Source organism: Pleurodeles waltl, chromosome 3_1 (genome assembly GCF_031143425.1).
Source record: "Pleurodeles waltl isolate 20211129_DDA chromosome 3_1, aPleWal1.hap1.20221129, whole genome shotgun sequence".
NCBI classification, from domain to species: Eukaryota; Metazoa; Chordata; class Amphibia; order Caudata; family Salamandridae; genus Pleurodeles; species Pleurodeles waltl.
Window position 1 is genome coordinate 938371606 of NC_090440.1, and position 15153 is coordinate 938386758.

The 15153-nt window shown below is 43.7% G+C and overlaps 1 protein-coding gene across 1 annotated transcript in view; it reads left to right on the plus strand.

The window, feature by feature from the left end:
- Nucleotides 1–245: 245 nt before the first annotated feature.
- IFNLR1 (interferon lambda receptor 1) overlaps nt 246–15153 on the plus strand; it is a 265360-nt gene continuing 250452 nt past the window's right edge. The window contains exon 1 of the mRNA XM_069223952.1: nt 246–398. Within this exon, the coding sequence (XP_069080053.1) occupies nt 326–398 (73 nt within the window). The 5' untranslated portion in view covers nt 246–325. The remainder of the gene's footprint in view (nt 399–15153) is intronic.

The following is a 15153-nucleotide window of genomic DNA, read 5'->3' on the forward strand; positions in this document are numbered from 1 at the left end:
GGGCCAGGCTATTTGCTGCGGTACATGCAATTGTTCTATATAGCAAAGGCACTGTATACTGGAGGATGGCTGAGTCCACACACCTAGTATCATCCTGTCGCCTATTAGAATAGGCGAAGAGAATTTTCACCTGACGTGAACAGACGTGATATTTGCTTTGCAGCGAATGATGTTGCCAGGCTGCATTCCATCTCAGAGGAACCTTATTTTCCCCATTGGCCACTTCCTTAATCTGAGCCTCGGTAGTCATCAACAGCCTATGACAACCTGAGATGAAGTGAAAGTACACAGACAAGTTCGAAGAAGCAGGAAGTGCACTGCCTACATGACTTTTACCATGTCTGTGAGCGCAGGAGGCGTCGCCTGCGCCGGTCTGTGCTTACTGCAAATGATCGCAGGTATGTACCTTTCAACATGAGACTGTGTGTGTGTGTTGGAGAAAGAGCGAGTGTGTGTGTGTGAATAGACTCTTCTACATTACACGACGGTCGGATATTTACTACGAGTCGCTGTAATAAAAACATGAAGTTCTGTGTGGGCGTTTCTCGGTAAAAAACGTCTACTCAGGTTTGTGTTGAAATGTCAGTGCGAATGTTGTGAAAGGCTGCCCGTGGGTATTAAGTCAAACAGCTTGAGCAGCGATAAAGTGGGTAAGGGGGAACGGGGATTGGATGTGGGTGGGGAGGGGTCGTTATAGCAACCCCCAGGTAGCTTCTAGCTGAGGGCGCGGCGCACACATTTCTATAGGTAGATAGATGATTTGTTGCCCTAGACAAATGCTGCTCCTGGGACTCTGCCCGATCGTGATATAACGGGATATTTCATTTGCTTCTCTGTGAAACTCACTGTTCAGGTTAAACTTGTTCCCTATGTGGAATACTTCGCTGAATATAAACCATTATGCAATCTTGCCTTTAGCTCTCGGTCCAGCCCTCCGTGCAATATGAACGTCCCATAACGTTCAAGCAGTTTTGCAAGTTCTATCATAGTTTCTTTAAAAACTGTGTGAAACAGGCATCTGCACATTTTCTGACGCTTTTGGCGTATTATTGGCAAATGCGTGTGCAGACCCTTATATAATGCCGATTGCGCAGGTGTACAGTTAGTCTTCGTGCAATAAATGGGGAGGGGGGGCGGGGGGGCGGGGTGCGGTGCGCTTTGAAAATAAAGTTACGACTTTGGCCGTGCACCTTCAGCATATTACACACGCATGTACACAGGCACGGGTAAACGGGACCTCCGCTGATATGATAAGTGCGCCCCACGTAGGAGATGATGAACACTCATTGTATTTCCCCAGATTGCCTTTCGAGTAGAGGAACGAATGCCCCCTTGCCCCACCCATTCAAAGGAAGTCTGGGGCGATTCTGTAGTGACAGTATTGCCACGAGGCTTCTATGAGGGTCGCAGTGGTGCAGGCTCGGCTCGGCTCGGCTCCAGGGTTCTTGCTCTGTGAGGGCCACGGTCAAGGATGGGTGGGCCACGAAGATGAATGGGCAGTGGACAAAAGCAACGAAGTATTGCAGAGCTCTATTATTTTAGGTCACAACAGCTGTTCATGTTTGCCATTTTAACACCATAACTACCAGCAAACGAGGAACATACTCCTCTATCCCTGCTGCACTTTCGGCTGCAGATGGGCTGCAGCATCCTCCTGGTAATATGAAGCAGCAGGTTCTTCCCTGCTGCCACACGTCCTTTTGCAGCTTTTCATGTTTTTTTATAAAAATGTCAGCTTTGCACTTTGCAAAGCATTGAAGTTTAAAATGGGGTGCAGCAAGCAACCAATCCCTGTGACTACTTCATTACCCCTCACGCGCAAAACCCATTCTCTGCTGAGCCCGGATCTTTCTCCCATCTGTCTTGAGGCCTTCTAAGTTCTTTGTCTGAGATATTGCCTTTTTGGCCATTCTAGCCTCTAGTAGCCTTGAATCTCGAGGGGACAATTTTGGCATTCTCAGTTCTCCCTTATTGACATAAGTAACAATGTGTTTGAGCTGCTAATATTGAGTTGTCTGGGTTTTTAATACTGTGTATTTGGCTTGAAAATGTGTAAATTGTGCTCGCCGTGTACCAATTGATAAAAGAAGCTTTACTCATTCAGGAAAACAATACTGGGCTGCTTTATGCTTAACAAAGAGCTTAGACTAGACAACACTATGCTGTACAATATAGAGCTCTTTTTAGGCACTCAATAAATACAAAGACCTCAACAAGACTTGAGGGTATAACAAATATTCGCTATGAACCTTATAACACATAACTTTAAGGCACTGAAATGCATCAGGTAAGGTACTTTTGCAAAATAAATAATAGTGCTGGGCAAAATGCTTACCTAATCCTTAATGATCATCACTATTATGATGTACGAGTTCCTGTATAATTATTGACTTTAGTATTTGAATAACGTATATTGCATTTTCTTTTTGAAAGCACTTTAACCAATGTTTCAGTATACTTTTTAGATTTTCCTCCTTATTTGTTGTAGTCGGCAGCAGTAAAAATGTTAATATCTATTGAAATTGTTCCTTTTAAAATCCTAAAATGACTTTATAATCACTTGTTTTATGTGGAATCTGCTACCTCATATTTTTGATACACATATTCCCTTTAGTCAACCAAGAGGCACATATTTTATCAGCATTATAAGAATGAAAACCTGAGATGACCCTGGTGGAAATCAAAATAGTGTCCTGCTGCTTACACCTAGGTTCCCACACAAAGCACCATTATATCACATGCAACCATCTATATACATATGAAGGTGGTGTGAACTAATGTCATGATGCACAGAATGTTCTTTCTTTGACTTAAGGATAAGTTGAAACGTTTGTTTTGTTGACTTTTTCTTTAATTTATGTTTCATCCAAGGCTGCAAATTAGAAATAGCTGGTGTTTAACTATACTCTGTCTAACTGAAGACCTTCAGACCTTCAGACCCCACCTCAAATGTTGGGTGGCATCTGCAAAAGACAGTTAGCGGAGGTTTGAAGTGATGCTACGAGTTTCTCCACTGCACTCTTTCCACCATGTGCTTTAAGATAGTTTGGCCACCAGCTTTTGTCTATGTCGGACACCTCAACGAGGGTTCGCACCAGGGGGGTAGATTGGTCAGTAAGATTGGGGTGGGGGGACAGGGGGAGGTTGAGCTTCAGAGTTTCCAAAAACCACACTGGCATATAATATTTATAATACATAATGCAACAAGCAGGGTGCTTGAGAGGTGCCTGGAGGCAGTGGAAAGGGAGAGGATATGGATTGATGGGAATACTAAGTGAGAGAAACATAATATCTTGTAAAATAGCTAACCTTTCTAGGACTTTCAAAACAGGTAGGAGAGTGTGTGCACGTTTTTGCCGTTTTTGTCTGTGTGGATGTTAAAATTCGTGGTGAAATCCAACAGACACTTCATCATACCCAACTGAAAGTCCCCACACCCAACCATTTATCAGAAAATAATATTTTCAGGCAAGTATAACACCCCAAACACCCCCACACCGAAGCTACGCTCCTGGAACGCACTTATGTAAACCTGTGCTGAGCCTGTCACTGTAATACAGCCCAAGATCTCATACAGGCTAAAAATAAACTTGAATAGGTTTTGTTAAATGTCGTAGGTATTTTTGCGTTCTTTGTATTGCAGCCAATCTGGACTTGCTGTCGTTTGTCTTCCACCCTCTCCAAAGACTTTACGTTCCTCTAATCTTTATTCATAGCAGGTGGGTGTGGCATTTTAGTGTTCCAGGGCCTTACAATTTTACTCTTCAAAGGAAGTGATTTGAAGTTTTTTTTGTAGTAATGGAAGTAAATTAACCACTGCAAGAGCGTAAAGAAGTTAGTAAGACAGTTTGGGTCCGATCATCAAAGAAAAAAATTGCTCCCAAATTTCCTACGTTCTCTGTATAATGTGTTAATTTTCGCAAATGTGAAGTGATCCTGGAGAAAGAAAGGAAATAGGACCGTCTTTTAACTTAGTAAACTATACCTTTGTGGGCCCAGTTCACAAAATATTTCTTTTGCAAGCGTGACTTCCATACAGAACACGTAGTTGATTGTTAATGTGTACGTGCAATGCACATAGGAACATTGTGCACGTGATAGTGTTATCTACATGTCAGTATGGTAGGATAAGTATTTGGGCAGTACACACCTGTGTGTTCTGCAAAAACATCTAAAAGTAAACATTCTTATACTAATCGTGGGCTGGCGGGAGGAAACAGTTCTGAATTATTTTATACTTTTTCCCTAAAACATGAACTTTTCGCCCGGTCTAAAAGGGCAACTGCACAGAATACTTTGAGTTTTTCCATTTATCACTTAGTAAATCAAAAGTGGTCAAATGTTCCCGCATATGCAGACAAGGAAGCACGCCACGAAGCAGTTGCCATTGGTGGAGAATAGAGTAGGAGACTATCTGAGTGTCTCCAGGATTTCAGAAGCCACTCTGTTTGTTCATAGGCTAATCAGGAATTGGCCTGAGTTTGCTACGCAGAGGGGTCACCCACATTGAGCTGTAGTGATAGAGGGTAATGTTTCCATCTACATCCTCACATTGCATCCTTAAGTATGTGCGATGGGCACATAGCAGGCGAGTGTGCCCTGTCATAGCAAAAGTTGCTCTCAGTGCAGACACAAACCTGTGTGCGATGGGCACAGAGCAGGAGTGTGTGCCGCGTCATAGCAAAAGCTGTTCACAGTGCAGACACAAACCTGCATGTGCACTGCGAGTAGTGTATAAGCAAAAGGAGGACTGGATCTTTTTAGGTCGCTGCAGCACGTTTTACTGCAGTCAGTGCACCTGCTGAGAGCCTCTTTGAGTCCCCAATATGGCACAAATGCAAAGACAAAGCATACCCTCAATCAATCAATCAATCAGGATTTGTAGAGCACGGCTGCCACATCCTTGAGGCTCTAGAGGCAATGGGAGAGCATGATGCATGTTCTCCTGTTGGTTGAACATCCAGTTTTTGAGGTCCTTGCTGAACTGCTGGAGCGATGGTGAGGCTCTGAGGTGCAGGGGAAGGTTGTTTCAGGTCTTAGCCACCAAATGGGAGAAAGAGTGGCCTCCACTGTTTGTCTGGCGGATGCATTGGGTGGCTGTTATGGAGAGGGATTCGGAGCAGAGTTTCCTGGTAGATTGGTGGAAGTTCATTCGATTGTTGAGGTATGCCAGTCCTTCGTTGAGTAGTGCCTTGTAAGCATGGGTAAGCAGCTTGAATTGACATCTCTTCGGGACTGGTAGCCAGTGGAGTTTCTTGAGTTGTGGGGTGATGTGAGTTCATCTGGGGAGGTCGAGGTTGTGTCTGGCTGCTGTGTTCTGGATAGACTGGAATTTCGTCATGAGCTGTGCGGTTATTCCTACGTAGAGGGAGTTGTCATCATCTAGGCTGTTGGTGATGAGAGCTTGTATGATTGTTCGCCTGGTTTTGGGTGGGAGCCATCTGAAGACCTTCCTCAGCATTTAAAGATGAGGAAGCAAACAGAGGAGAAGGCGTTAACCTGCTTCTTCATGGATAGCTGGCTGTCAAGGATGATACTGAGGTTGCGGGTGTGTTTGGTGGATCTGGGCCCAGCTCAGATGGCCACCATACGTTGTTCCAGAGGGTGTCCTTTCCTTTCCCAAAGATGAGCACTTCTTTCTTGTCGGTGTTGAGTTTGAGACAGTTGTTGTTCATCCAGGCGGCCAAGTCTTTCATGCATCTTTGGAACTTATCCTTGGTGGTTGATGGATCGTTAGTCAGGGAGAGGATGAGTTGGGTGTTGCTGATTTAGGAGATTCTAATGATGATGTTTGCAAGGGGTGTCATGTATATGTTGAAGAGGGTTGGGCTGAGTGATGAGCTTTGAGGTACACCGCAGGTGATGTTCTTAGGGAGCGAGGAGTACAGCAGGAGGATTACCTTCTGTGTTCTTCCTGTGAGGTAGGATGAAATCCACTTGAGGGCTACTCCTTGGAATCCGATCTGGCGGAGTCTGTTTAACAGTGTGTGATGGGATACAGTGTTGAAGGCTGCTAAGAGGTCGAGGAGGATGAGAGCTGCTCTTTCTCCCTGGTCTAACAGCATTCTGGGGTCATCTGTGGCTGTGAATAGGGCTGCCACTGTGCTGTGGTTAGCTCTGAAGCCTGATTGGGGGATTCCGGAAGGTTGTGGCTCTCCAGATGTCTAGTGAGCTGGATGTTGATGTCTTTCTCAATGACCTTGGGTGGGAATGGGAGCAGGGTGTTAGGTCGGTAGTTTTTAGGTTCCCCTGGAACTGTGGAAGGCTCCTTCAGCAGCAGATTCACGTCAGCATGTGTCCATTTCTGGGGGAAGTGGGCCACGGTGATTGAAGAGTTGAGGACCTTGGTGAGTTCCTTGCTAATGGGTTGATTGCTGAGGTAGAATTTATGGTGTGGGCAAGGGTCTGTTGGGGCTCTGGAGTGGATGAATCACATGATGGATCTATTTCCTTCTTGGAGAGGATGTTTCACATGGTGAGCTAATGTGCATGATTTGCATTCTACCACACCTCGTGTAGTAAAAAGTCTGTATTCTATATTTTTTTGCGCATATTTGCTTACCGGCAAAACTGTTCTGATTGCACTCGTTAGGCACAATTACGCTTCTGCATTTCCACCTCACTTTCACTTGGAGACATCATTTTATAATTTCGGTCGCTCTAGTGTTTCTGAATCGCGGTCCCCTAAACTATATAAGCTGCATAATGCTGAGGATGCACAGTAGGCATGCCACTGGTGCCCCAAAGGTTTGCCTAATACAGCCTGTCTGTGTCTGTATGAATCTGGATCACGGCCAGCACTAGCCATGCTGCTGGTAAGTCCTGCCACAATGGTCCCATATGGGTGTATTCAGAGGCAGAGCTGATGAAGCTGCATACTGCTTCCTGCAATTATTTGTGTGCTCTGGCTCCTGTTGATAAGGGAGTGGGGAACAAATGTCACCTTCACAGGTTCTCCTTTAGCTATTTCAAGAACTCTAGCTTGACTTCTGGTAGGGACAGCAGAATTATCCCTTTTAGTGGGCCTGATGCTATGGTTTCACTTTCCCCAAGTGCTTCCTTTTCTGCCTGCTTTATTAGCTGTCGATCACCTACGCAGGCATGCCCTTGATATTTTTAACTTACTTGCTGAGAAACTTGATGTTTTAACAGAAAATTGGCTCAAAAGTTGCTCTGTCGCTTACACTGCATTGGGAATTCCCCCGACTTTTTAATTGCATGTATTGACTAGGAGAACAAAACGGGGGGTGGCAATCCTACATTGCTCTTCCTACTCTTGCTCCATCACTAAATTGACAAAAATCAGTAATATTGAAGGGCTAGTCTTTAGTATTATTTTAGCTCCCTCCTTTGCCCTATTTCGGGCACCTATTTACCATACCCCTGACTCTTCAGCTAACTCTATACAGCTACTATCCATTGTGTTAGGCCAATTGTCTCCTCTTCATGCCAATGTTATGGTATTAGGTTATTTTAATATACATTAGGGTGACCTGAATAACAGACTTGCGCAGCAATTTTTGACCTCTCTGGAAGGATCCAATCTAGAATAGCTAGTAAAGGAGCCCACTCATAAAGTGGGTCAAACCCCCATTTTCATTTTATCAAACCCCTCAATTGTCCTGGTTAAACCTGCACTGAAACTTACATGGTCAGACCATCTTATGAATCCTTTTAACTTTCCCTCCACAACTCCTTGTATTTCACAAGGGCTGACACAGAAAACATCTAGACCGTGGCACAGTATTTCTGATTTCCAACTTCTGGAGACATTACAGTCTATGGCCCTCATTCTGACCTTGGCGGTCTTTTCGCAAGACCGCTGAGTTACCGCCGCGGTGAAGACCGCCGACCGCGGCGGTGTGCCGCTGTGCGCATTCTGACCGCTGGGAGCGTTCCGCCGGAAAACCGCCAGCAGCCACACTGGCGGTCGGCGGGAAAGTGGAGACTGGTCAACCTCCACCGCCACGCCAGCAGAACACCGCCCACAGAATTACGACCCACATTTCTGTGTGGCGGTCTTCTGTTGGCGGTCTTCTGTTGGCGGTCACGTCCCTATGGCTCCCGTCGCCTCCCGGAGGACCAACGCACAAGGTAAGTTGATCGTCCGTGAGGGGAGGGGGTGGGGGGGTGTTGTGTGATGTGGGCGTGCATGGGGGTGTGCGTGTGAGTGTGTAGAGGGGGTGTGTGAGTGCGTGTATGCGGGCGGGGGGTGCTGCTGTGTCTATGGGTAATGTGTGCTGTTCGGCAGGTGCGCATGTCGGCATGTATGTGTGCGGGTATGTGTCCCCGTTGTGTATGTGTGTGTAGGGGGTGTGTATATGTGCATGTTGGGGGTGTGTGCATGTCGGGGTACATGTATGTGCATGTCGGGGTGGGGGTGGGGAGGGGGTTCGTACCACCTCTGGGGGGTGGCAGGGGGGTGGAGGGTGTGGGGGGAGGACTCGGGTGGGTAGTGGGGGGTGGGGGAGACCCCTATCAGTGCCAGGGAAGGAATTCCCTGGCCCCGATAGTGCTTACCGCCATGGTTCGCACGGCGGTTCCCGCCCGCAAGAAACCGCGGCGGTAGGCAGGGTCATAATACCCTTGGCGGTCTTGGGACGACCGCCGGGCCGGAGTGCGCAAACTCCAGCCCCGCGGTCATGACCGCCGTGGCGGTCGAAGTGGAGAAGTAGCGGTCGGTCGCCGCGGGGACCGCCGCGGTCAGAATGCCATTTTTAATACCGCCGGTCTGTTCGCGGTCCGACCGCCGTCTCTCCGCCGACCGCCAGGGTCAGAATGAGGGCCTATGTCCTTTAAGTGGAGGATAGTTTTGGAACATTACATGGCCAGCTTTATTAATTTGCTGGTCAGTGCCCTGGATATCATTGCTCTTCTAAAATCCCACACTTCCAACAGATCTCAACTATCCGCCCCATAGTTTTCGGATGCATTAATGGTGTATAAATATTTTTGTAAAAGGCTGGAGCATAGATGGAGGCCTGCATATGATAAGATAGCTAAAGCAACTTATCGGGTCACCTTTAAAAGCTATCAGGCTGCCGTCTGGCATGCTCAAAAATCCTTCATTGCTTCCTCCATTACAGAGGTAGCTAATAAACCTCAAGAGCTGTTTAAAATTGTTAGCACATCTGACCTTATTTGATTTCTTCTCATTAATTTATGAGGGGACACATTAGAGGTTTGATGGACCTTTTTGACTACGCTTAGAGTAATTTCCACCATAAGATTCAATTGCAATAGCAATCAATAACAGTCTCAATCAATGGGATCAATAATCTTGGGAGTCAGTAATTTCCACGCACCATGGCCCTTTGGCCATGAATAACCACACATTTATGTAAAAGTTAGAATGTTTATTTCCCTATATTAACAATGCTAATATCACATAACTTAATCTCAAAATCAAATGATAAACATACAGGAACAATACTGGTTGACCGAATCTTCTAAATAATCTCACTTTATTCAATGCATGGATCACTACACATTCCAGAGTTACAGTACAGATCAATAGCAAGAATCACTGCTCAATAGAAATAGCATACATTTAGATTGAGCAAAGAAAAGACATCAACTGTAGTTAACATTTAGGAAGCATCTTCTATGAGTCTCCTAGCTAACCTTCTGATTAGAATAGCACGTTTGGGCTTTATGCAAAACAATTTAGTCAACACAGACTTGGAAAAACATCTAGCTATGGCTCTATCAAAATCAGCGGTTGGTACTAGGCCCAAGACTTTGCTAATTTAAGTCTATGATTAATAAAGCAAATACATAATACATGACCATTAATATAACATACTACTACGCTAATCTAAACAGGAGCATGACAATTCATATTAATAATATATATATAATATAATATATATTTCTGGAGTTCCCTCAAGTAGGCACATTTTCAAAGTTGTGTATTATTTATCTATATTAATCCATTTTCTAAACAGATTCAATATTCAGAGTACGTGAATATTTATTAGTAAAATTTCAATATTAACAAAATCGTTCCTCTCCCTCAATGGAATAAAAACATTCTTTCCCCCTCTGAGTTATGTGAATACCTTTCTGATTTAAAAATAAAATAAAAATCAAGCCATTTATGAGCAATTTCCTGGGCCGATTCCCTATGGTTAGGGTACAGAGCTTTTTTCTCACCCAGATCTTCTTCTTACTAGGTTTGACCACATATCAGGGACAGAATTTAAAAAAATGCGAATCAGGATCCCCTTTGGATCCCTGTCCTCCTGCCATGAAATATGGTGCTCATGTTGCAAATGCAATCTTAAAAAAAGTGTTGAATGACTCCCTGGACCTGGCTCTTGTTCCCAAGAGCTGGAAGCAAGCCTTTCCTGCTTCCTTTGATAAAAAAAAAAGTAAGCAGATGCTAAGGTATTAAGACACTTTAGACCAATTTTGTCCCTTCCTGAAGCAGTTAAACGTTTGGAGAAGATTGATATTAGGCAGCTATCTCATTTCCTAGAGTCCTATCACCTGCTGCATGACTCCCAGTCAGGTTTTCGTGCAGGATACAGTGCCAGGTCTGCCCTGCTTGAGGCGTAGCAGTTCATAAAGGAAAATCTGGGCCAGAACTCACCTATTATGATGATGTAACTTGACTTGTCCTCAGTGTTCAATACTGTTTCCCATTCTGTTTTGCTTGACAGACTCAAAAGGACTGGCATCTGAGATCAGGCTCTGGTATGACTAAAGTCTTTCATCAAGGATCGCTCTTCCTCCTTTTAGCTCCTTTTCCAAGCCACTTGAATATGGCGTGCCTTGGGGTTCAGTGCTCAGTCCCACCCTTTTTAATATATGTTTGGAGCCACTGGCAAAATTAGTTGAGTCATGGGGTGTGCAGGTGGTCTCCTATGCAGATGACACCCTACTCCTTTTAGCTTTTCAAGAAAACATGCCAGTAACCCTTTGAGGACCATTAAGCTTTGCTTAAAGGCTGTGGTTGAATGGATTAATGTAAGTTTCTTAAAGCTTAATTCAGAAAACAACAGAGAGTTTTTTCTTTTGCACCAAGGGCTCTCCGGATTCCAGCAACTGGTAGCTGACAGAATTTGGTACTTCTGCCAGCACCCACGGTGAGAAACCTAGGTGTGAAATGTGATTCTAATCTTACTTTTGAGCCCCAAATCAGGGCTATCTCTGCCACGTATTCTACCACACTTAGGTCACTAAAAAGGATAATCCACCTTTTTCCTAAAGAATTTCGCAAAACAATTTCCATGCCTTGGCTGCATCCAAACAGGACTATGCCAACAACTTGTACTTGGGTTTGCCAGCATACCTAATTCAATGCTTACAAACAATTCAGAACTGCACTGCTTGCATAATCTTGAAGATTCCATCTCAAGTTTCTGCATCTCACCACCTACTCCATCTTCACTAACTCCCAGTCATCAAGAGGATCCAATTTAAGGCTCTCATCTTTGCCTTCAGGGCCTTTATTCATAAAGGTCCTCTCTATCTTATGAGGTGATTTAATCCCTGTAGCCAAGTCAGATCCCTCAGAGATATTAACCTCAAACTGTTTCAAGTGCCTCGTTCATAGGACGAGAAGAGGCAGCTGATCTTTTGTCTTCCTGATTTCCAAACTGTGGATTGCTCTTCATCTCAGCTAGTGTTGCAGCCTCACTGAATCTGACTTCAAAACGAATCTTAAAATTCTGCTTTTTGACTCCTGATTAGAGGGTTTTTAAGCCATTTGCTATCAGACTTTCCCTTTTTTTTTTACCTCTGTCACTGGCATCAGAACACCTCTTCGGAGGCAGCTGTGTACTATACAAGTGGTTTTTATTGTATTGTACTGTATTGTGTTGTATTGTGACTACACCATGATGAAAAACAGTGGAGTATGGAGCAAGAAAGTGGAAAGCCACTGTTGAGAATATGTGTGCCGAAGGGAAATTTAGTTGACTATGTTGGAGTGTAGGAAATGAGATGCCCCAGTATGGGATGTTTCCCATAACATTCTGTGCCTCTGATGTCTCTTCATTCTGGCCAGTACTGTTGGTTAAGTTGTTGAGATCTGTGTGCTCATGACTAGCCAGAAGGCCTGGAACAAAGCAAGTTAGGTTCCAGCAAGAAACACTTAAAGTAGCAATCCTGTATCCCTTCAACTTCTCTTCCCAGCCAGCTGATTGTATGAAGAGTACTGATGACTTTGTTCTGTTCTATTATTGTCCAAGAGATTCCAGCAGAATCTAGACATTGCTCTGACCAATTTTATTTTTGCCACAAATGAGGAAAGCTACTGCTAGACAGTTGTGTGAAATGAACAAATAACCTGCAAAAAAAGACCCCTTCTCATACTTAGCTGTTAACATTCCAAACATAAGGTGTACCATAACCTGATTTATTTGGTCACATGCCCAATGCTATCCTTGCTCTCAAATCACACCTGGTATACACTGTGTTGCAAGTGTATTCTCTCAGGTTGGTCTTCCCTGAGTCATCCCTGGGTGCTTCTAGCAAATTTCAGTTCAATCGAATGCACCCAAAGAATGTAGACTGTAATGGGCCTCTCCCATTTCCTTCTGTAACTTTCTATGGGCCAATGATCCCCTTTCTTTTCCCATTCAATGGCATGTATCATCTCTGTGAGTTGTGGCCACATTGCCCCTCCATCTTCTCATTGAAGGAGCACCTATTCTAATCTGACTTGTTCTTGCCACGCCCTGGAAGAGGCTACAGACAGAGGAGGATGCAAATAGATGAAGGCATTTGTTTCTTGATGATTAAACGCCCCCTTAAATTCTGAAATTAAGTTTATAATTGGGCTAGAGGTAATTTACACTTTTTTACACCGTTATTCAAATTACCAGAACTTTTGTGGTGGTTAACTCCCTAATTTTACGTGAGTTCCTAAAAACAGCACTTTTCCGAACAAGCATAAATTCCACATGCTGATTCACAGAAACTAAAGGGCTGGAATTTTTATTTGGGAATTGTCCTTATGAATATAGAATTTTCAGCAAAACAGCACAAATGCATGAGTCCCAGTTTCAACTTAGGGGTATGATTCTGAACGAGTGAATGGGGCATGACGACAGACAACTAGATGAGGACGCATAAATGCTTAGGTTTGTAGGATTTCACATTTCTTTTCAAGATAAATTCCAACTCTTGCATGCATTGTAGCCTGCCCGCTCTATTTGAGGGACAGAAGTTGCTATCTCTGGGCATCTAATTTTCTGTGTGTAATGTCCTGTCCTTCTTCAGCGGGGCATCGAGCTGCAGGCAAACCTACCAAATTAGATACAATTCTCCTGAGGGAAATGCATGGGAAGTGAAAAAAACTTCTCTCATCTTCATGAAGGAGAACGTTTCCTGACATTTTAAACACCTTGTAATATTACTGATGCATATTTGCATTACATTCAGTTAGGATGACTTTTTCTCCTGGTGAAAAAGCTGCCTCAGTAAATTTAAGTCATTGGAGTACTACAGTAAACCTGTTTTACATATTCGGGATTCTAAAAAGTCAATAATATGCTCCCAATATTGGAGTATTCTACAGGAGCAGATTTCCCATTTACAGCGCTAGGATTTTGTAAATAGGACACTAAGTGAGAAGTGTTGTCATCCAGTTGGTAGACCTATGAAGCTCTGTTTGGATGGAAACATAGGTTTACATCTGAATCTACCTTTTATACACCTGTCAGGAATTCAAAACCGGATTACTGGCAGGTGTAAATGGTTTTACAAGCGTGGACATCTCCACCATAAAAGAGAAGATGTTCACAGTAGTAAATAATATCACTCAAGGGTTAGGAAGTGTTTTGTCTTGGAAGTTTGAGAATGTCCTCAAACATGTTCATTTCTGGGCATTTCCAAATTCAGATCTGACCCCTTTCTACCCTAGAAGTAGCCAGATAAGCAGAACAGTGCTAGTGTGACTCCCATTTCGGCATGCAAAGAGGAACTGATCACCAAATTTGGTTGAGGTGTGCTTGAAGGGTTTTTTGAACCATGGTGAAACATGTCTTCCCCATAGGGGGAAAAAAGTTGGTGTTTCCACAAAGGGTTCCTCCTATTTCCCCAATGAAGACTTTTCTGTTCAGAAAGACTAGGAGACCCTGGGAATAGTCACATGACATTCAAAGTAGTATGCCTATACACCTGCACAAGGCACAGCTTTCCAAGAGTACCTTTGGGGCTGTGCATGAATTCTCTAAACAGGAAATTTGTCCCAGCACCTAGACGTAAACCTAGATATTCAGGTTTACTACTCTCTTTGTGAATCTGGCACACAGTTTCTGACAGACATACTATGTTAGCAATTATTTAGAAACAATGAGATATGAGAGTTTGACTTGCAAATGAATTAATTTCCCAATATGTTTACAACATCAGATGGCATTGCCCTACTGCGGAATAGTGTAGAAGAGTGTTCACGACTGGGGTGGGATGGTCCTGTGACAAGTGGACATTAGGTATGAGCTCATGTAGAAAGGCACGAATTACCTGCTCAGTGTTTTTCCCACACGCTATCTAGGAGGATGCAAGCACAACACATGCTGTCACTGCACAGATCAAGGTTCTCATTTCCTATAATACATTGTCTGATCAACCCAAGACTACAACAAGTGAAAATTTCAAGATCAGAGCGAGTGAAAACAAAATAGCACAATATACCTGAAAACGAGTAATCGTTAAATGTGCACAATTTCACTTTCTCAATAAGCAGTTCTCAAATCACCATCCAGGTTGCAATTTGAATGCTGGCAGGGCTAAATCTCAAGGTTGATACCATGAGTACTAATGAGCCATCAATCAACATTCATGTGTCAAAAAGCATTTCTGTTTAGAGTTTGTATTGCAATAATGGTCAGTATAGTCACATTATTCGAATTACCTTACAGTGACCCCTGTTTCTAGTGAAGGGATGTTGTTCAGTTTAGTAAAATACAGGAATGTTGCTTTTCCTTTTGAAATTCCAAATGAGTGAAATGCATTGGTGAAGACTCAAAAGTGATGGGCGAAATGCTTGTGAATAGGCTGAATCACAGAAAATCACTTGCACCTCATTCCCGTCCCCTTGTTTTGCATGCAGTAGTACATAGCATTATTGTTGGGGATGGGCTTTTACTCACTGCTCAAAAAGGGCACCATGTAATATTTTCTAAGAAAAAATACAACTGT